This window comes from Pseudochaenichthys georgianus, chromosome 10, assembly GCF_902827115.2.
Source record: "Pseudochaenichthys georgianus chromosome 10, fPseGeo1.2, whole genome shotgun sequence".
Lineage (NCBI taxonomy): Eukaryota > Metazoa > Chordata > Actinopteri > Perciformes > Channichthyidae > Pseudochaenichthys > Pseudochaenichthys georgianus.
Genome location: NC_047512.1, coordinates 33,360,191 through 33,382,859, shown reverse-complemented (window position 1 = coordinate 33,382,859; position 22,669 = coordinate 33,360,191). Strand labels below are relative to the sequence as shown.

At 41.5% G+C, this 22,669-nt stretch overlaps 1 protein-coding gene across 5 annotated transcripts in view; it reads left to right on the top strand.

Moving 5' to 3' along the window:
• LOC117453702 (capping protein-inhibiting regulator of actin dynamics) overlaps positions 1-19,031 on the top strand; it is a 53,952-nt gene extending 34,921 nt beyond the window's left edge. For 4 of the 5 annotated variants that reach the window (XM_034092620.2, XM_034092618.2, XM_034092621.2 and 1 more), the window contains 10 exons: positions 3,747-3,902; positions 6,299-6,395; positions 6,757-7,042; positions 7,137-7,617; positions 10,948-12,100; positions 12,714-12,817; positions 14,448-14,610; positions 14,725-14,843; positions 16,309-16,372; positions 17,334-19,031. In XM_034092620.2, the coding sequence (XP_033948511.1) occupies positions 3,747-3,902; positions 6,299-6,395; positions 6,757-7,042; positions 7,137-7,617; positions 10,948-12,100; positions 12,714-12,817; positions 14,448-14,610; positions 14,725-14,843; positions 16,309-16,372; positions 17,334-17,794 (3,084 nt within the window). In that variant the 3' untranslated portion in view covers positions 17,795-19,031. The remainder of the gene's footprint in view (positions 1-3,746; positions 3,903-6,298; positions 6,396-6,756; positions 7,043-7,136; positions 7,618-10,947; positions 12,101-12,713; positions 12,818-14,447; positions 14,611-14,724; positions 14,844-16,308; positions 16,373-17,333) is intronic. The other variant, XM_034092619.2, reaches the window with a different exon arrangement.
• The last annotated feature ends 3,638 nt before the right edge of the window (positions 19,032-22,669 follow it).

Sequence of the window (22,669 nt, the reverse complement as noted above, 5' to 3'; positions counted from 1 at the left end):
CATTCAAGTCATCTCATGTGAATTCGATAGTAAAAACATCTTATGATCCAATCTAATCACTGAAACATGACTAAATAAAAGGCGTGCAAATTGACCTCTTGCTCTTTTTCCTTTTCCTAGTTTTATTGCCCTTTCTTTCTTTGTTACGTCTCTTCTTTCTCCCTCCTCTAATTGCTGTTTGTTGACCTACAGTACGAGTGTTTGTGCTTTAGCCCATGTGACCTGAAATGTGCCTCAAGCCAACTAAGACCACTGTCGGTTAAAAATAATTCCTTCTGCTAAGTACTTTTCTGATGGAGAGTACCAATTTGCGATATGGAAAATGTCCTAAAATAACTTGAGTATCCTTTTAGCCTCACTGGCTATAATGTGGGCAAAAAGCACAGTCAGCAAAGTATGACAAATGAGCATTTAATGATAGTGCCGTTATAGCAATTTCAGACGGGTCTTTGGCTAGTGATTTACCCGCTAAAAGGACCACAAATGACCCGCTACAAAGACATGCGCACAAAACCTGGAAATATCCCTTTTAAAGTGCATTCCTAACAAAGGAATGTGGTCAAAGAGGACTGCAGTGACTTATGAATTGCAGTCACAGTGGCACTTTCTTTTTGAGATGTTCCACTCACTGAGAACTCACAGACTTCACAGAGACACAGATTTAGATTTTCACCTGAAAATGAACTTTAATGTCATTGCAGGGCAACCGTATGGTTGTAGCTAGGCAACGAAAAAATTCAAGTCAGATTGGGTAGTTGGGTCTGGGTCAGTCTGTTTTCATATATACTGTCGATAACAGATGGAAGCTCATTGAGTGGCTTTGAGATTTTAATAAAGGACTTTGTTTTTACTCTGGGTGTTAAAGCTGATCAGTATTTTTCAACACGCCCTTATACCTTTCACAGACTTATTAACAAATATGTTTTTTCGTCATTGAATCCCAAAACTACGGTGGCCAACAGATGCAAAAATGTCACAACGGCCCAAAACACTTCCATTAGGAGAAATGACTAAAATGTCTGAATCGATCGAAATATAAAAACACAAATGTGCCAAAACACATGCAAATGAAGAAACATCATTATCCAATAGACAACACATGTTCACCAACAATATTCACCAACTTCACGAAGACGTCTTCATGGAAACAGCAGGAAGCCCAAAACACAACTGTATCTGGGACACTAAAAAGTGATGCACACATCTGGGACAGAGTGCTTGTTGACGTTTGCGGATTTTAAAGTTGGCCAACAATCACTGTAAACATGTCTTATTATTATTTTATCTTAACAATCCGATCGCATTATTCCTTCCAATATTATTGCAGATTGGCTGTAAGCTAGCTAGCTAACGTAGTTAACCTGGTCATTTCATATTGACAAAGACTTACAATTAAGAAACAGGCTAACGCTGCTAACAGTGACAGTTGGCCACAGAGGTGTGCATCACTTTTTAGTCTCTTTGTGTTTTGAGCTTCTTGCAGCGCTTTTTATTTGCAGTGTTTCGTTTATGCAGCGCTTTTAGTAAATGCTGCGTTGGTGAATGTTTTCTAAATGCCGGGCATGTATTGTCAAGTTGGTGAAGATGTTTCTTCATTTGCATGTATTTTGACACATTTGTGTTTTTATCATTTGCATTGTTTCTAAAGCTGCAGCGCATTTCTCCTAATTCAAGTGTTTGGGCCGATGTAGCGCGTGTGCATCGTCCATCGGCCACCATATGAAACAATGACTGGCAGATTTTGTGTTCTCACTCAGTTTTAAAAAAGAGTGTTGTGAATTGAATCAGAAAGTACTTGGTTAGGTTTAGGGTATGATCATTGTTTGTTATATAACGTAAGTTATTTTATATAAGTTAAGTGCTAAAATAAATAAAACTAAATAACTAAATGTTGACTTGGACACAAAGAGGGTGAAAGTCCCTGTGTTGGTTCGCTTTACGTACGTAATGTAGGTGTTTTATGTTCGTTAAGTAAGTATGTTCATTACAAAGGTAAGTGAGAAGCAATAGATTTATATATGGGCCATATGTTTGACCCATCCAGCTGCTCCAATCTCCTACGCCAACTGTGTTGCTCTTACTACAACTTCACCTGACTTGCTTCTATGCTGCCAGCATAATTACTATGGTCCTAGAGGTTGCCTCCTAACAATTAAAGTAAATGTGGGTCGTAATAAGCCGATGCAGATGTTGCTTAGATGTTCAGATTTAGCTTCTAAGGAGCCAGATATTTCCTAAAGTACAGTGACCAAAACAGAACTACAACGAGAGTCTCAGATTTCTCAAGTTCCCACAAACTAATGCTAATGTTGCTACTGTATGTTCTTGCTGGATGTGTAAACAGAAAACTGTAAATGGAGTTACTGAAATAAGCAGTCCTTCAAACACATTAGTTAAACTTGACTTTACTAAAACTCAAATGGATCTTTAATGTTATACTTTGGCTTTGTGTGATAGGAAGTTTAGAGGACACTTTAGACGCAGCTTTGGTAGGACAGTACATTCAAAACAAAAACTGTGTGTGTGTGTGTGTGTGTGTGTGTGTGTGTGTGTGTGTGTGTGTGTGTGTGTGTGTGTGTGTGTGTGTGTGTGTGTGTGTGTGTGTGTGTGTGTGTGTGTGTGTGTGTGTGTGTGTGTGTGTGTGTGTGTGTGTGTGTGTGTGTGTGTGGTGTGTGTGTGTGTGTGTGTGTGTGTGTGTGTGTGTGTGTGTGTGTGTGTGTGTGTGTGTGTGTGTGTGTGTGTGTGTGTCTTCAGAGTGCATTCCAATGGTTTCTCTGGCAGTCAGCGTGTCTGCTTGTAGTTATAGAGTTTCTGCTTTAACCCGCCTCTCTCAGACACACACACACACACACACACACATACATAAAGCTCGATAAACAGAAATCTAGATGTTGACAAATTAAAAACGGGATTATGCGTTTTAATCAAAATCAGGCAATAATGTGAGTTTTAAATGTTGAGTTCTTCCAAATCATAATCATGTCATATGACCTCTAGTGGTATCTACCATGCTAATAGCTTTAGTTTAATTTGCTGTGGTTTATGGAGATATTCATCTCTGAAACTTCTGCCAAGAAACCCAATACAATGGATTAAGAAGTACATTGTATTTGGCTATGTGGAAATAACTCAATATATCTTCATGTAGAGTTCTTTTTTGGCGGCTCTTAGTTATTTATTTATCTATGAATCCGGTTAAAATAGTATGAGAAAATAAAGACCTTTTTTGAACATTAAAGCATGGAAACATATCCCAGTAGAGGAAAAAATACAAATATGAACAAGACAATTAGCAAAATATGGCCGCTTTATAACCTGGATTCTTCTTTTTTACAATGAAAATAATAATAAAAAGGTAATTTCATTCAAAAGTTGTGACTAGGAGAGTCATGATTACCGTTGGCAGTTGTACAAAAAAGGTATAATACATCACATGAAGTGTCGAGACGTCAAACTGAATCATTTGGACTTTTTTTGTGGATAATGGAGGAGAAAAGGGAAACGTCTCTAAGATGCATTGTTGAAGCAAGGGAAAATGTAAGAGGGATACTTCTCCAGTGATGACAGAGTAAGTGTTGGTGCTGCGGAGAAGTACAGCTAATATTTATTCAGCTGGACCCCCCTCCCCCCACTGGTTTCCTTATCTCATCGTTTAAGGGAAACTCCACCTTTTACCACAATCGACTCTACCTGTGAGTGTTTCCCTGTTACTCAGTAATCAGTGACCCTCTGTGTCCTCTCTCCAGCAGTCCTGGTCGGGCTCCAGCAGAGCAGTGAGTCCTCTGGTGGTCCCGGGGGACTTCAGCCAGCCGGCCAGCCCCTTCGGCTGTCTGGATAACTCTGCTGCCAAACACAAGCTGGGCCTGAGACACAAAGCCTGCAACAGGAGGAATCACGTCTCTGTAAGACATCAATACAAACACACAAACATCACCAAACACACTCTCGCAACCCAATACTGTCAATTATCAAAGCGGTTTGTTTAAACTTTGGTCCTATCATAACATTTTACTGACCAATTTTAAAGGTCACCTATTATGCAAAATCCACCTTGTCATGTCTGTTATACATCAACATGTGTCCCCTCTGTGTCAAGACATTCTGAAAGTTTCATGGAAAAAAGATTCTCTCACTTTTTGTCCTGATCCATTTCTATAGAAACCTGTCTGAAAATCAGCTGATCAGATTTTGGCCACTGTATGATGTCATAATGGTTTTTTGGCTTCTGTAACCATTAGCCAATCACCAACCAAGGTAACCCCCCCCCCCCACCTATCACCTGAATCTCCTCCTATGCCCCTTTCACACCAGCGCCTTTTCAGCTCCGGCTCGGAGCTAGAGCCTGAAAAGCGCCGGGTTTTCCAGTTCACATCGGAGCTGCGCCGGCTCTTAGCTCCAGAATCCGCTTCATTTCCAGCTCCAAAAAATTGTCGGTCCAGAGGCAAGAGCTTTGGAGCTAAGAGGTGGCGTCGCTTACGTCTCTCTTACGTCGAGGCGTGCAGGAAACTAAACCCACCTCCCATGGGTCGACTGTTATGCCTGCCTACAAGCAGTAGTGCCTATAAACACACTTTATAAAGTCAGGCAACACTAACCAGGCTTCGTGTGATTCTGTTTATTTGTGCCTTACTTTGACCATCCGCTCACTGTTATCGATCATTGTGGAGAGAGGCAGACGTGTTGTTTTGTATTATTGCAGCTATCGGATGCAAGTAGTCAGTTTAGCTTCGGTTGCTATGCTAACATCACCCGTTTTATACCAGAGAAACTTTCATAACAGCGTTGTGATACCAAACAGTGTCAATTCAGACTGACACACATTCACTTAGGCTAAGGGGAACTGAGGATATGCATCAGCTGCTTGTGTGAGTCGGACAGTGAATACTTTAGAGCGGCCGCTGCAGTGGGAGCTAACCGGGAGCTAACGGGAGAGTAAACTCCCGTGGAAGAGCAGCACTGCAGCGGTCGGTAAATGCTGCAGAAACACATTAATAAACAATGAACCACGGCACTCTGGAGAAAAGTATAAGGTTGGAGAAGTCGTTATTCAATTTATTCTGGCTTCGTGTGATTAAAAGCAACACGATCATCGACCCGACGCAGTTGTTGTTGTGACTTGTGAGCGGCCGTTGGGGGGCAAATCAGCGATGTAAACGGTGACGTCATGACGCAGCAAGGGCAGCTCTGGGGCGCCAGTGGGCGGTGTGCACAGAGCGGGAGCTGAAAAGGGAAACCGGAGCTGAACCAGAAAAGCTCCCGCTCGGAGCTAGAAACTGAAAAGCGCTGGTGTGAAAGCCGCACTAGAGCACCATTGTGTTCCTTTTAACCAAAGATCTCTCAGAGGGGCGTGGAGAGTGGCTCCTTATTTTCATCTGAAGTAACAGACAGAGAAACAGGGCTGAAACAGAGGGGATTATGGGTAATGCTGCAATGATCTGTTTGGTGTTTGGAGCCAAACTCTTCAGAGACATGCTTTGTATATATCTAATATATTAATGAAAAACAGTATATTAGGGGACCTTTAACTAATATATTGACTAATGATGTCGTTTTTTTCATTGGCTAACATCGGGATTTCTTTTTTAACTTATATGATCATTTTTGTATCAATGTCTCCGTCTTCATTGAGAAGACTAGGATTTAGTCAGCATGTTTTGCATGTCAGGGTTCTTAATCCCCAAGGCAAGGGGTGTTTGGATAAATACCTGGATGAAGCTCAAGAGATGTGTACTTTATGTTCTACAATATAGAATAATTCCATAAATACCCACAACTTGGAGCTTCAACTTGTCTTAAAAAAAGCAGTTGCTAACAAATAGCTTAATTAGCTTAATTAGCTATTTGTTAAAAAAACAGTGAAACTCATCTACTCAGGGACCCTGAAATAGTTATTTTAAATCCTAACGTTAGCTTTAAACTTATATAAAAGGTACAGCATCAGAGTAAGTAGGAAAGCATCATAAATGTTTTTCACAATAACTTTCATATAGTGGAGAAATCACATTAGCTTTGGGTTGGATTACTTAAACACGTCATTCCTGCCGTAGTCTATTGGACTTCTCCAGAGAAAGTTGAAGCATTGACTGACGGATCCTGTTCATCCAATCACAACATGATAGGTATACATGATGTGGCAATGATCATGTTACCTGATTGTGCCAGCGATAGAGCCAGTGCCTTAAGCACTTTAGCAGATTTCGCGACTGAAATGTGCCTCTTTTAGTTTAGGACAATCATACCAGTTCATGGTCGTAACTGATAAAGAGTATTTCTTTGTAAATGTTTTGTGTCAATGTAGAGGCTGGAGTTGAAGTCAGAGGGAGACTCTGTGTTGGACGGGACACTGAACGCCTCCATAGCAGCAGAGGAGCAAGATCAAGAGAATCCAGCAGAAGGTCAGAACACTTCCTGCTCCGCTCGATTCTACTCCATCTTTTTTTTATCAAAATGGTTGACTCTGCACGTATGGAAGATTCTCACTGCCAGTGTTTCAAATTCAATGATATCATCAAATTAAAATGACTTGTGTTTAAAAAAAAAAAAAATCTTAAAATGTGCATGCAGTTTGCAAACTAAACCTCCAAATCAGATTGCAATCCATTTTAATTTTGTCAAACATCTGCCGCACAAATAGGATAATGTGACTTTATTTAAGAAAATTATTTCACTGTAACATTGGCATCTATAGACTTCCATATGCATATACATATACCCTAACCCTGACCTCTGAGACCTTTGCCTCTGTCTGTGATCCAGGTGTAAGAGCTGATGAGCTGAAACCGGAGGAGGAGGAGGAGGAGGAGGAGGAGGAGGAGGAGGAGGAGGAGGAGGAGGAGGAGGAGGAGGAGGAGGAGGAGGAGGAGGAGCATTCCAGACTGAGCGATGAGGAGGAGGACGAGTGTGAAGCAGAACAGGAAGTTTCTCACGGCCCGGACACTTCCTCTCTTACGGAGCTGAGACTCCCAGAGGAGGAATCCCCGGACACCAGGCCCCTGCCCTCCTCCGGGCCCGGCTCCAGAGCCTCCTCTCCGGACAGTCCCGGGTGATTACACATCATTTCCCCCATGTTCTCTCCACTTCCTGTCTGTCTCTGTTTCCTCATTCTAACAATCTGACTCCTTGATATCTGCTTACAGAGCCACGCCGGAGCCCCCTGCCGGTCCCAAAGAGTATCTGCTCGACCCTCTGAGCATCACCTTTGGAGCGGAGGAGGTTGACTTGAGCGGAGAAGAAGATGGAATCCAGGAGAACAGGGAGGAGGAGGAAAGCTCCTTCTTACAGGAAGTGCTGAGCTCCCTGAAAACTCCCCTTGCGTCTTGCTCACTGATGACTGAAGGCGTCGACCTGGAAATAAAGGAGGAGGTGAAGGAAAGAGAAGTCGTGGAGATGGAAGGAGAGGAGGTGGAGGAAGAGGAAGAGGAAGAGGTGGTGGAGCCTGTTGGTTATCAGGCTGCCCCTGTTGACTCCATCCTGTCACATCAGTCTTCACAGGAAGAGGTTTCCACTTTATGCACTGCTTCTTGTCAAGATGTTGAACAAGAGGAGAGCATGGAAGTTAAGGAAGAAGCAGCCTTAGAGGAAGAGGAGCTAGTGGTGGAAGAAGTCAGTCAATACTGCGTATGTATTTCTTACTCATTTCTCAAAATGGTGATTGTTTTGTATCGAACACAATGGGCCTCACGCAGGAACCTTGATCATATGCTTGGTCTACGATGTTTTATCTCTTGAGTCAATGACTTGACATCACGTAAATGAACATATTTTGTCAGGTCGCAGGTGTTTTTCTAAAGAGCATTTTAGGTGTTTTGTTGTTGTAATACTTGTTTCGGCCACTAGTGCAACACTACACCATGGCCCTTTCTCATTTCTCGAACTCCCCTCCTCGACTCCCCTCCTCGACTCCTATCCTCGATACTTAGTCCCGCCCACAGGAGATGCGAGCGGAGGAGCCGAGGAGGGGAACCGAGGAGAGAGGAGGGGAAGCAGCAGGCGGTTAGAGAAATGAGAACTCCTCTCCTCTGAGCGGTCATTTTAAAGAGACGTCCATTAATGATGACAGGAGGCAGCAGCCCTCTGTCTGATGGACAGATGTGTTCATGACGACTTATATATTTACTTTGATTCATTCACAGTGCGGTATAATGAGACAATAATGGCTACAGATGCGGACACACACACACACATATATATATGTATATATTTATATAAATATATACAATTTCAGAATCAAGCAGAGCACTCTCATAATAACGTAACACTATCAGAGACTGGATATATCCCCCCCCCCTCTCTGGTCGCTACAATGTGGAAAATAAATTACGGGACAAAAGTTTTATTTACAAGTATTAAAAGTAAGCAGAGGACACCAAACCAACTGAGACCTGTCTGTCTGCTGCATCGACCACACACTGTACCACACACACCTACACCACACACACGCATATACAGCTCCTAAAACAGGCTACAGCCGTGGTGTATTTTATTGTGAAGCACTAAATGGTTTTAGAAAAATATCGACTCTTTGTTTGTAGATATCTACTAAACTAAAGCAAAAAGAGTAGGCCTGTTCTACTGAGTGATATATATTATACACACTGCTCTGCTTTCTGCACGGACCTCACAGCTGTTATCACTGTAAACATTGCGTCGCGATGAAAGCAGTTAATAAAATAATATCCAGGGGATGCATGCAGAGCTGTCATTGGCTGAGATAAGTCCGGCCGTGCGTCACGAGTCTTTGAAACATCTCTGTTGCCGGAAATGCATCCACGAAGCAGCCGTGGAGGACTGTGGAGGACCCATCAGTGTATCCTCGGTTATAGCTCCTCCAGAGAGCCTCCTCGACGCTCGATCCTCGGTCCTCGAAGTGCATTTAGAGAAATGAGATGTCCTTCAACATGGCGCGCTGAAATTCATTTCCGGGTCACTACCGGAGGACCGAGGAGTCGAGGAGGGGGATTTGATGAAATGAGAAAGGGCCCATGAAGGTTTCTCATTTCTCTAATTCCCCTCCTCGGCTCCTATCCTCGAGACTTAGTCCCGCCCACAGGAGATGCGAGTGGATGACTGAGGAGGGGGAGAGAGGAGGGGAAGCAGGCGGTTAGAGAAATGAGAACTCCTCTCCTCTGAGCCGTCATTTTAAAGAGACGTCCATTAATGATGACAGGAGGCACAGCAGCCCTCTGTCTGACGGGCAGGACTGTGTTCATGATGATGATGATTAATTCATTGACATTGCGGTATAATGAGACAATAACAGGCTACAGATGCGGACACACACACATATATATATATATATATATATACAATTTCAGATTCAAACAAGTATGAGAGCACTCTCATAATAACGTAACACTATCAGAGACTGGATATATCCCCCCCCCCTCTCTGGTCGCTACAATGAGGAAAATAAATTACGGGCCAAAAGTTTTATTTACAAGTATTAAAAGTAAGCAGAGGACACCAAACCAACTGAGACCTGTCTGTCTGCCGCATCTACACACTGTACAACACACACCTACACACTGTACCACACACACACACACACGCTGTACAACACGCACCTACAGCTCCTACAGCATATAATATCAGGCTACAGCCGTTGTGTATTTTATTATGTGAAGCACTAAATGGTTTTAGAAAAATGTTGTCTCTTTGTTTGTAGATATCTACTAAACTACAGCAAATTAAGAGAGTAATGTAGGCCTGTTATACTGAGTGATATATATTATACACACTGCTCTGCTTTCTGCACGGACCTCACAGCTGTTCTCTCTGAAAACATCGCGTCGCGATGCAAGCAGTTAAAATATCTAAAATAATATCCAGGGGGTGCATGCAGAGCTGTCATTGGCTGAGATAAGTCCGGCCGTGTGTCACGACTCTTTGAAACATCACTGTTGCCGGAAATGCATCCACGGAGGAGCCGTGGAGGACCCATCAGTGTATCCTCGGTTAGAGCTCCTCCAGAGAGCCTCCTCGACGCTCGGTCCTCGAAGTGCGTTTAGATAAATGAGATGTCCTTCAACATGGCGCGCTGAAATCCATTTCCGGGTCACTACCGGAGGACCGAGGAGGGGGATTTGATGAAATGAGAAAGGGCCCATTTTCTAAACTTTTAGCATTCATGATTCATGAGTTTACATTTTTCTATGTGCTCTGAACACAAGGTCCTTAACAGGTGTTGGCAAGTTATTTCATTTTCCTGGCATGGTTTTCTTTGCCTAGAAATGTATCTGAATGATATCAATATACCCTGTAATAATAAGAGAGTGCATAGAGAAATTAAAACGCACCTGGAAAAAAACATCTGAGGTTTTATTCCTATTTGAAGATGTTGCATATCGGCCTCTTGTGGTCAGAAACAGTATTACAACAACAAACACTAAATATGTGCTCATCAACCGAAATTCACCTGCCAATACATTTTCTTTCCAATTTTTTTTACAAAAATGTAACTTGGGAAAAGAGTAATTTAAAGAAGGATCCCAGCAAAACCTTTTTTCACAACTGCTCAGAGGAGAAAAAGCTATGAAACCAAATGTTATGTTTTATTGGTATGATTTCTATATTTGTTGATGTCGGTATCATATTAAAACTCCAAAATCATAAACCATTTCGGCCATTTTGGGTGGGAGCAAAATATATTTGTAAACACATATTTGTAACATTGACATACTGCAATATCGCCCTGTAAAGTTGTTAAGGAGAGTATGCTAACTACAGATCTACACAACCAGCAGACATGAAGCAACATTAGCATTCATTCAAGTCGTGTTTCTGTTCACCCAAAATTCACCATCCTTTAATCTCTGTTTTTGGTCTCCACCAGAAATATCTGGCTCTTTGGCAACGAAATGCTCCACCTCTCCTTAGCTAACTGTATCCTCTGTGGTTACAGAAACAAATCTCTACTTTCCTTATATTCCTCTGTGCTTTATTTTCCAGCGAGAAGAGGAAGAGGACGCAGAAGAAGACGAACCCGAGGAACAAAATGATACAGGAAACACCGTAAACAAGGCAGAGGAAGAGGGAAGAGGAGAAGAAGCGAGTGAGGGAGAGGAGGAGGCCATTGAGCTGAAGAAAGAACCAGAGGTGGAAGAGGAGAAGGAAGAAGAAGAGGAGAGAGTAGAGGAAGCAGAGGAAGCAATAGAGGAAGAGAGAGACGACGCAGAAGAGATGACGGAGGCGTTTCCTGATGCAGCTCATGATGACATACAGCTGCAGGAGGGAGATGAGGGTGTAGTTGTTGTGGTTGGAGATGATGGTGAAGCGATGGATGATCAGGTGCATGACAGTCATGTAGCTTCTGATCAAAGCATAGAAGAGGAGAGGGAAGATGGAGAAGAGAGGATGGAGGAAGTCATAGACATCAACATGGAAAAATCGGAGCAAGAGGAAGATGGTGAAGCAGATCAAAGTGAGCTAAACCTGCAGGAAGAAGGTGGAGAAACACCACATTCAGACATGAAGCAAGTGGAAAAAGAACACACAGAAGAAGTTTCTGTCAAGCCTTCTTCTTTGTCTCTCCCTGAATCACACCACGAGCCTCCGTCACCTGAGAGTGGAAGCATCTCTCCCAGCAAGACCGCCACCATCCACATTAATCTACTCTCTCCGAGCTCAGAGAAGGCCCCATCTTTCTTCCCAAAGTCCCCACCTGACACACAGCCCAAAGAAAGTGAGACTCCTCAAGAAGCTGAGGAGCAGAACGCAGAAACATCTGATAATGTGGAAACAGTAGAAGAAGAGAAACAGTCAGCTCTCGAGGAGGAAGCTACACTTCCTGTCTCTGTGGAGGAAGAGGTCAACCAGGTGTCCAGCCCCACCCGCTTCACCATCACCCCCGCCTCGCAGAGGTCGCTGTCTGTCGGGGACGCAGAGGAGAGTTCCACACCTCCTTCCTCCCAAGCCAAATCTTCATCGTCCTCTGACGCAAGGCCCCAAGAGGTGGAGGTCAGTAAAGGGAAAGCAGAGCCAGCGAGTCCAGCGAAGGTTGAAGTGGTGTTGAGCCCGGGAAGAGCGAGGAACGCAGGGACCCCCACCACCACGTCGTCATCAACCAATCATCCGCAGACCCCAGCTGCTGCAAGCCCAGAAGGTGAGGACGTCAAATGTGTCCAAAAGAACATCATGGACGTTTTTTTTTTTTGGGTTCTTGATTGGTCTCTGAAATCGAAGTTGCTGTTGTTTTTGATTTTATTCTTCTCTTTTTCTTTTTTTTATAATAGTTATGATTATATTATTACGCACTACTTGTCTTATTCTTGGTCTTTTTTCAATACAATTTAATTTGCTGATGTATATTTTTTACGATTTCTTTATTTTCTTAAATAATATTTTTTTATATTCTTTACACAACCAAACAAAGAATCAAACAGCAGATATATTGCTTAAAAACAATCAATATGTATACATACATTAAATAACATACATTTGTTGCAAAAACATGCATATGAATTGCATCAGTGTCTGTGTAATATTCTGTACTGGCTCTCTCTGAAACGACCAAATATGTTTTCTTTTCATATTTGAAGGCAGGACTTAGTATCAGGTTGAATTTACATGTTCTTCTTGAGTTCCAAAGTAACTATTTTCCTTCCACGTTTTATATGAAAGAGTATGTCTGCTGCATGTCAAATGAGGTGAACTCGTCCTTTGGAGTTAAAACGAATCTAAACCACAGACCAACTTTTCCACTCTCCCTCCTACAGAGAGCTCCATGGTAATGGAGGGAAACCCCGACAATCCGTTTGGAGTTCGGCTGAGGAAGACGTCGGCTCTGCCTCGCTTCAGCTCCGAGGAGGAAAACACAGAGGTGCGTCTCCGGACTTTGTTCTTACTATTATACGTTTTGCTTCCAAAATATCCCGAAGCAACACACGTCATTCTTGAAAAGCATTGAAGATGGTCAGTTCTGAGGGTTTCTGCAGGGACATATGGGGGCCCATTTTCGCCAGTAAAGGAAAACAAACAAAAAACCCTGAAAAGTCATTATATTTAAAAACTTCCTTAAAAAAATTACTTATAATAATATATCTCAGAATATTGACTCAGGTTCTTAACCCGGCTTTCTTTTCACGAAACTGTGTCTCAGGGCTTCTTAACATTTAACAACCTGTTAATGTGTCATTAACGGGAAGAATCTCAGCTAACTGACGATATGAACAATTCAAATACGTCTTACCTTTGCTGTTTTTCTGATCAAAAGTTGTGTTCAATGGCATTCAAATGATAAAAACGCTGCTGAAGGTTAATCCAATGTCTCTGTGTCACTTTGAAATGATTACTGATAATCCATCATTCCAATTTTATCGAAAACTGAGATTTCATATACTGTGTGAGAGCTACAACCCAGCTTCCGGTTTTGTGCATGTATCACTCATTCACCAATGGTAATGTTTAGATGTATTTTAGGAACTTCCCCTCGATTCTATTGGCTCTAAGGGTTAAAAAGAGATGTCAATCATCAAAATTGACCAAGGGGGGCCAGAGATTTGGCAAATCCACCCAAATGACCCCAGAAGTGTTTTGTTTTTTTAAATCTCTCTAAAAAGGTCAAATGTCACTTGTTTTGCATCAATCTTGATACAGGGTACTTATTATATGTTATAGTTTTGATTCCTAAAGCTTTTAGTCTACTATCCCATCATTCAAGGGTGGTTTTCACTATAAGTAATGTTTTTATTTTGGACGGACACTATAATTTACATTTTTTCATCTGAATTTACTTTCAAATAAAAAACATCTATATTGATTCTGACACTTCTACATCCAACTCACATGTTTATCATTACTTTGAGGGAAAAGATTATTAATGTACCCCTTTTAGAAGTGAAGATATAGTCATTTGTTCTGGGAATGTCATTTTCTAGCCTGAGACCTGGAAAACAGGCTCAGGGCTTAACAGGCTAATATGATGACTTAAAATAAAAGTTTATCATTAGTTTAGATACTTAGTCTATTTTACCAATTTTTGGAAAATTGGCTTCCATAGAGATCTGAAGTTGTTTTAACTTACGTAATCCAGGAAACTTAAAGTTATCAAAATGCATCATCAAAGGTGTTTTAGTGTATTAAGGCAGCTATAAGTCATGTTTAACAATAGATCAAATAACAAATTGTATATGAAAGGTGGTGCTCATAGAGAACTGTCACTGTACACTGCAGTTTCCCTCTGTACTAAGAAGCGCTTTTGCGTCTTTAAGCTAATTGTTTTGGTTTAGGGCATAAACTTATAGGTTTTCTTGGAAAAGCAAAACAAAAGCAGAGTAAAAGTAAATTTGAGACTTATTTTCACAAATGTTGCCCCCTATGTCCTGGATGTGCAAATAATAACTGATTACTTGCGTGTTTCTGCTGACCCCAAGTGGACAAAAAATGTATTGAATGCAGGTGTAAAATACGTTTTGTATTGAATCGTTGTATTTATGTTTTATCTTATTCAGCCTTCCATGGAGCCTTCAGCTCAGCCAACCAGCTGTAGTGTTGACTCTCCGCAGCCAATCAGTGTTAAGCCCTCCATAAGTCAGCCTATCAGCAACAAGCCCGCCCTCCCTAAGAAACCAGACATACAAGGAGACAGTGGAGTGAAAAACAAGCGCATGACAGGTTTGTACACACACAAACACACTTTTTATTTTCCATAAACTATGTGGCAATGTTTACAGCATCCCAAAGACTTGAGCTGTGGTGTAACAGTGTCTCTGCTGTGTATTGATTCAGATCCAGCTGCAGCTCGGGGTGTTTCTGCTGGCTCTGAGTCTCCCAGCTGGATTTCGCTGGCCAAAGAGAAACACAAGATCTACAAAGAAAACTCCCTCGATGACGTCTCTGTCAGGAAGGTAATATGTGTGGTTGGATTTGTCTTTTATGTGGACACATTTCCCCATTCAAGTGACAGGGAAAGAAGTTCAGTTCAGTTCATCTTTATTGTTCTTGTTAGTAGGAATTTGATTTGCAACAGAACACGAAAAACAACAACAGAAACCACATAACAACACAACAATGATTTATTGTTTACCTTTATCGGTTCAGTCAAAAGCTATTTTTACCGCTTTAGCTCGTCCACTATGGTTAAGTACCTCATACAATAATATTACAATATCTAAATATCTCTTTAACACCAGGGGGGTGTACTACGAAGCAGGATGTTCGCTTAGCCGGCTAACTTCAGGGAAAACTCTGGGTTTCCGGTCCTACGAAGCTGGTTCTCTTTTTAGCGGGCTAGATCTCCATGGTAACTTATGCTGTGCGGCTAACCTGGTCGGGACCAGGTTAGGTTGCAGGCTAAGAGCTCAACTCAGTGAAAGCACTGCCTGCTGACCAATCAGACCTCAGTGTGCGGAGTTTAAAGCGATCAAGTCATATTACAGGAGAAAGGAAATACAGAAAAGCTGCCGTTGCAGGAAAGACGGCCGGCAAAAATCACCGACTGTGTGAACGTGAACATTAATAGAATATCACCTCCATCTTCAGAGCAATCTGACTATTATAACATTAGCGTTAAGAAAGCTTACTTAAATATCGGCCACAACATAAGTAACCGGATCAGAGTACATTAAGTACAGTCCGCGGCATATCACTTCATAATGTATCACATATCTCCTTATCTGAGTCAGCTGAGCCGTATCTGGCCGTGCAACACTCACAGCGTCACAGACTGGATGCAGAAGTATTATTTTAAGCAACACATAAGTTGACGAAACACTCGAGACAAATGTAATTGAAGTCAGATCGTGTTTTAGACGGGCAGTGATATCATAAACCTGTTAATGTACGCATTCAAACACTTTTACTGTTCCCAGCTGTATTCACCTTGCAGGTGCAGCTATGTGGCTTTGATCCTGGATCAAGTGTTTAAGTCATGGATGTTTAAAGTTTAACTTCTTCATATGTCTAATATTAAAGTTCACTTTTCATTCAGGAAGTATGACGCTGCGCTGTCAGTGCGCTTCTCCATGTTTGTGATTGGTCGAATGCTCCAGATACCACCCCTTTCATGTGAACGCGCACCTAACTAGATAGGACACGGCTGGCTTGAGCGATCCACTTGATAACCAGCGTCGTAGGACCGTTTAGCGAGAGCGTGTATGTTTTGGATTAGGCCAACCGGCTAACTCAAACATATCCAGGTTAGGTTGAACCAGCTTCGTAGTACAGGCCCCAGGGCTGTGACTGGTTTATCCAATATGCTGACATGGGGTTTAGGTTTTGGTTCAGTCTAAAATGACATGGTTCAGATGCAGGTGCTGTTGGACATTTACCGCCACATAATTTATAACTGAGTGTGCTGCTCTCTGTCATCAGGAGGAACCGGAGAGGAAGAGTTCCCTGCCAATGAATGTCAGCTCAGCGGCAAGTAACAAAACAGGTCAGAACACACACACACACAGACACGCAGACACACACACACACACACACACACACACACACACACACACACACACAACAGCAGTTTACTCTGCAGCTGATACAGTATGTGTTTTTGTTTTGAATGTACTGTCCTACCAAAGCTGCGTCTAAAGTGTCCTCTAAACTTCCTATCACACAAAGCCAAAGTATAACATTAAAGATCCATTTGAGTTTTAGTAAAGTCAAGTTTAACTAATGTGTTTGAAGGACTGCTTATTTCAGTAACTCCATTTACAGTTTTCTGTTTACACATCCAGCAAGAACATACAGTAGCAACATTAGCATTAGTTTGTGGGAACTTTGTTTCATTCTCCTCTGAAACTAGTATGATTGAAATATAATCATGTATTTCGTATTTGCCTAGAATTGTATAAGTCCAGAGTTTATTATAAAAAGTAATACCCTTATATTTAATTGTATATATAAAAACGTTTTCTTTTATTTAAATGTTTTCATTGAGCCAAAGAAGATATACATATAATAATATATTGTTGCGTCAATTCTCATTTAAATTTCTATGAAAGAACTATAAATGATGCTCATGTATATTCACAGATAGAAACTATATACAAATAAAAGGATATAAAGGATTTATTTTAACATTCAATATATTTAGGTATAAAAAGTAAATATCAGATGTTTCCAAACCAAATAAGCAAAATATCTATTTATTTATTTCCGTTTATATTTTAATTTTATGTATACCCAAAAATACAGGAGTCAAACGTGTCAATATATTTCTAAATGCTGTTAAAACTGAAATAAACAAATTATAAAGAAATCATTTAAAAACTATACTTATGACATACAAATAAAAGAAACAAAACAAATATGTTTATATACATTATTTTTTACTTTTTAAATGCATCTTTAATATTAAGATTGGCTTTTTGTTTGAATATTGTTTGTTCTCCTTCCAGTGAGTGCGTTGGAGATCGGTAAGCCTGCAGCGTCAGCAGAGAAGGGGTCCAGGAGGACTCTCTCTCCTCCCACTCCGGTCCCCCCTCAGCCTCCTAAAGCCCAGTCCCTCCCCTGCCCCGTCCCTCCAAAGCCCCAGCTCCCCCCTGCCACCGCCAAACCTGCCCCCCAACTTCACTCCCCCCAAAGATCTCTGTCCCCCTCTACTCCCACTCCTGTTCCCCAAAAAGCTCCCTCTTGCACATCCCCCTCAAAACCTTCCCCCACATCCAAGTCACTTACTTCCCCTCCTTTTTCAACAAAAATCCCAGAAAAGTCCAAACCTCCGGGGCTCCCCGGCCAGACCCCTGCCTCCCAGCGGGGCCAGCCCCCCCCTACCCTGCCCCAGGATGAGCCACCCTGGATGGCGCTGGCCAAGAAGAAGGCCAAAGCCTGGAGCGAGATGCCCCAGAGCGTCCAGTGATGGAAAGAGATATGGCTCCATCAAAGAGTCTGGATGGACATTTGCACACAGTTGTTGTTTTCTTACTTTCTGGTTTCTGATTGGTTCAAACCCTCCAATCAGTGCTGAAGAGAGGCTCAGTGTAACTCCTTCTTCCTTAATGTTGTACATTCATGTTTCTAAAGGACAGACCAATGCGTCTTACTTGACGTGGATAAATGTTTTTCCAAACAGTCTAAGTATGTTAAAATGTGCCTAAATGAAAGGAATGACTGCAGCAGATATGTACAAATATGAACTTTTATCCAAAATAACTCATAATTTCACTCAATATCACTTAATAGTTCAGGGATGACAACATTATTTTATAAAGAGGATACTTTTTCCACAGAGAGTGATGATAAAGAGACAAAGGTCTTCATGTTAGTCTTAGTGTGTGAGTGTGTGTGCGCGCGTGTGTGTGTGTGTGTGTGTGTTTAATTTAAGGCAGTGATATATTCTCACATTGAGGAATGTGGAAAATATTGTGACCAGAGCGTAAAATGGGATAACATGCAAGCTAAGCTGGGGAAGAATGTGTACAGGTCAGGAGTTTTGGTCAAATTTGCTGAGTCATGATTCCTCAATCTGCATCTGGTTATCCACTGACACTCAGCTGCTGTCTGTTGTGTTGCATGTGCGGAGTGTGTCGACATGACGCAGGTGGTTTATTGTAAATTGTATTTTAAATGTTCTCTTTTGATATTTGGAATACGTAACTCACACAGTGCCTGTCGGCGTCATACAGAAATCTACAAAAAAGTAATCGGATCAGGAATCAAGAAAAATTATCATATTGTTTTTCACGTTTTTAATACTTTTCATGTTGGCAGCGTGTTGCGAGTGCTTATGAAACATTTTCCAATAATAAATCAAAAACTTGTAAATGAACAGAAATTACACTGCGCATTAATGATAACTAAAGGAGAGCAAATCTAAATATCTCACAGTGACTATATATGTTTATTGCATTTTGTTTTATTTCATATTGCCTTTGGAGAATTTGTCTTGTACATAAAATGTGCAGTAAAGAACAAATGAAATCAGTGTTTCTGCTTGTCATGTTTCTGTGGAGTTTTAAAGGAAATGTGTTTTTCTAACGGCAACACAGTCCAGCCGTCTGAGTTGAAATGTAATAGTTACAAACCACTGTGTCGAACACTCAAGAGAAAGCATGCATGTATTTTATGTCTCTAATTAAAGCATTTTTATTTTTTAACCCACATGTCTGGACTTCATTTTCTCTATGCCATTAGAATGTTTATAGTGGTATATCAGGTTTTGAATCTGGCCACCTAGAAGGATAACACCGTCGTCAATATAAGGATAGTTAATAATCGCAATAAAAATGTTACACTTGGTGGATTTTTCACCTATTATGATTTTTTGGGTTTGCCCTTTCCAAGGTTTTTGTGCAATTAAATGGTCTGCAAAGGAAAAAAAAGTTTCTCTCCCGCACACTCCCCCCACCTGCCTGAAACGCATCCAGACGTAACATAATGACATCACGATGTTGGGCTCTGGTTTCAGACAGAGGGTGAAAAGAGGTGCTGCAGTATGAGAGTGAAAAACACTTCCACTTTCAATCCTAAAACAGCATATTAAAGGGGCTTTAAAGAAATACACTGTCAATTTAGTTTTACAATTGACCAAGGAAAGTTCAAAGGTCAACATTAAAGCAGTACAGTCTGAGATATCCTGGTTATTAGACCCCCATGTGGTTCAAGCTCCAAAACACTGCAACGTCTGTTTCAAACTCCACGCCTCACTTTGTAAGGCACATTTGACTTTAATCGACTAATAGCTTAAGTAAACTCACCCTCATGTGAACACATCTGTGTAATGCCCCTTTAAGTAACTAATACTTGACAATAAGTCAAGTCATAACAATTAGTGGACATTAAATGTTTGCAGTGAAACTTCTTTGTCATGAGCACTAACTTTAAACAAATGACGTGGAATATTTTTGAACACATTTACATTACCGTGTGTGTGTGTGTGTGTGTGTGTGTGTGTGTGTGTGTGTGTGTGTGTGTGTGTGTGTGTGTGTGTGTGTGTGTGTGTGTGTGTGTGTGTGTGTGTGTGTGTGTGTGTGTGTGTAGAATAAGCTGAAATCAGTGAGAGGGCTGCTTAAACTCCCCAGATGTCTTTTCTGGGTGAGTTAGGTAACACCGCTGCTGCTCTACTGCTAATACTCTCACACACACAAAAACACACACACATTTCTGAAGTGGACTGGCCAAGATGTCTGATGTGTGTGTCCCTGCCAAGTATCCATAGCAATGACTGCTGGGTGCTGATATGGTGCTGACCTTCTCAGTTACAGGTTACATAACCGACCGACTTGGCAGCATTCACAGAGGAAGAGAATAAGGGAGGTTTGGATGGGGGGGGGATTTCATGTGGATTTAGGCCACTACGATTGGTAAGACATTTTACAAACTTTCCATGTAGGACTTGCATAAATAAAAAAGCTACTTATCCGGCTGTGGAAAAATCTTCTTAAAGTTGAAAGTAATTACAGTTCTCGTAATTCTGTGGTGAATCAATTTAACGCTAAACTACTTCCATGTCTGATAGTATGTGTGTCAGACATTACATATAACTTTTCTGCCTGGAGGCGTGACAAATATAAAACTTAAGCAACCAGAAAATAGGATTAATTCTCACAGAGTGCAACCTCCTGTGTCACTTTACATCATTTGGTACAGTTCAGATTTGGTATCATCTTGAAATAAGTTGTCTAGGAACGGGACACGATTCTGCTATCGGAAGAGTTCTGCTTTTTGTTTGCAGTAGCCCACATCTAGTCTGATACGACCAATCAAGTTCAAGCAGGTTTTGGTTGCATGGAGAGAAAAAAAAGGCGTGGAATACAACAGAGGCGAATCCTATAATACCATTGGCTATCGTCTAATAACTGTTTGCAGATTTTTAACTGGACGCTTGTGAAGTACTCTATTAGTGTCACGATCTTAGTTTTATGTTTTATGCTGACGTTCCCGGCTGACTGACCTAAATTTGCATTGCTTACATAAACAGTCTTCCTGTCTGTCCGGCTTTTCCTCTCTCTGTATCTGTCATTCAGCTGCACATTTTAACTGTGTGTATTTTCTATGTGTGCAGATCAAGCACATTGGAGAGGTACGTATGTGTTAAAAACAAGCTGTCACATTCCCTGCTTTTGATCCAAAAATCAAAAGCTTGTAGGCTACCTCTCTATCGTGTCACGTGTGGTTATCTCCACCTCTATATCCACATGTAAGATTTCTGTCACACACTCTCTCAAGTTTATTTTTCTTTCTTTGGGTGTCACTTTTATTCTCTTCAGATGTCTTTCTTGGTTTTCTTGCTTATTCTGCCTTATTCCTCCCACCACACCACACTCACAAACCAACTTCTTCCTCTGTCTAACCTTAATATTGTTTAAACGCAACGGCACTCTTACATTTTGATGTGAGTTGTTATCTAACCGCCATATGACAGGACTTATGAATGCTACTCTCCTAACATTGGCAGAAAATACAAGACACTGTTGCATTTATCTAATAATCTAAGCTCTCTAAACCTGAAATGTTTAACCTTACCCAGGCCCGGACTGGCCATCGGGAGGACCGAGAGGTTTCCCGATGTCCTGTCCTGGCCTGCTGGCCTGGCGATTTTCTTTTCTTTCTTTTTTTATTGTGAACGCAATTGCGCAAATGTGGGTCTGCCTCACACAGGGTGGCCTGCCGACAGGGCCGTCCCTCCCTACAGGCTGATCACGCAGACTGCGTGGGGCCTCACCTCGCGGAGGGGGCCTCATCTTGCGGAGGGAGCCTCAACGGAGCCTGAACGGAGCCGCAAATGCGGCGCACCTATGCGCTTATGCGGCGCATAGTGTGGCGCGCACGGTTGCGAGGCTCTACTAGCACGAGGGTTTTAGATAACTTAGTCCAAGTTATCTCAGTGGGTCTCAAACTGTTGTTTGGTCACCATTTTTAACTTAAAACTTGTTGAGAGCTAAAACTAGTCTTTGCTATATACAGGGGCGGACTGGGACTACAAATCAGCCCGGGACTCTCGACCGGCCCACTTCGGTACCGCCGGCCCACCGCGGTACCGCAAGTAAATTGTCGACCGGGTGGGGGGGTAGACAATTTACTAGCGGTAGATATTAAGGGTAAATAATGTCTACCAGGCAGGAGCATTCGTCCAAAAAAAAAAAATCGACTAATAATAAAGAAAATTAAATTGCATTTGTTGCAATAGTAATGTATGCACTAACTACATTACTACTTGTACTACAACATTTTAAACATCAGTTCTTCCTCATTTTCCTCAATTGTTCATATTTGGTTTATTAAAATAATGATATTGTGGTCATTGTTAAAAAATGTCTGCTATTATTATGAGTATTATTATTTGTATAATGCACTTTCTGCCTTCCTGTCATCAGGAGTTAGACATGTAATGGCTATAGATTAGATTAGATCCTTCATTATCCTAAACTGCTGGGACAGTTTGCCAATACCTTTATATTGTCTACTCTTCACTTACTTGTCAGCATAGGTCGGCATTGATGTACAGAGCCGACAGAAGACCTTGTTTATACTGGCATCATATTGAGAGGTGCAGCCAGTGACGCGTCCTAAAACCAGGAAGTAAGCTGCTGGTTCCCTTGACAAGGGTTTTGGAAAATAGCTGGAAATAAGGTCTGTGGAAAACAAACCTGTTTGATAAATGCACGTTTTGTTCAGCCGGATAATCTCTACTCCAATCTCCACCCTACTTTTATAATTTTCGAATCATAAATCTAATCTATAGATTATAAAAGGGTTTTAGGACGCGTCACTGCAGCCAACTCCATCGATCAAG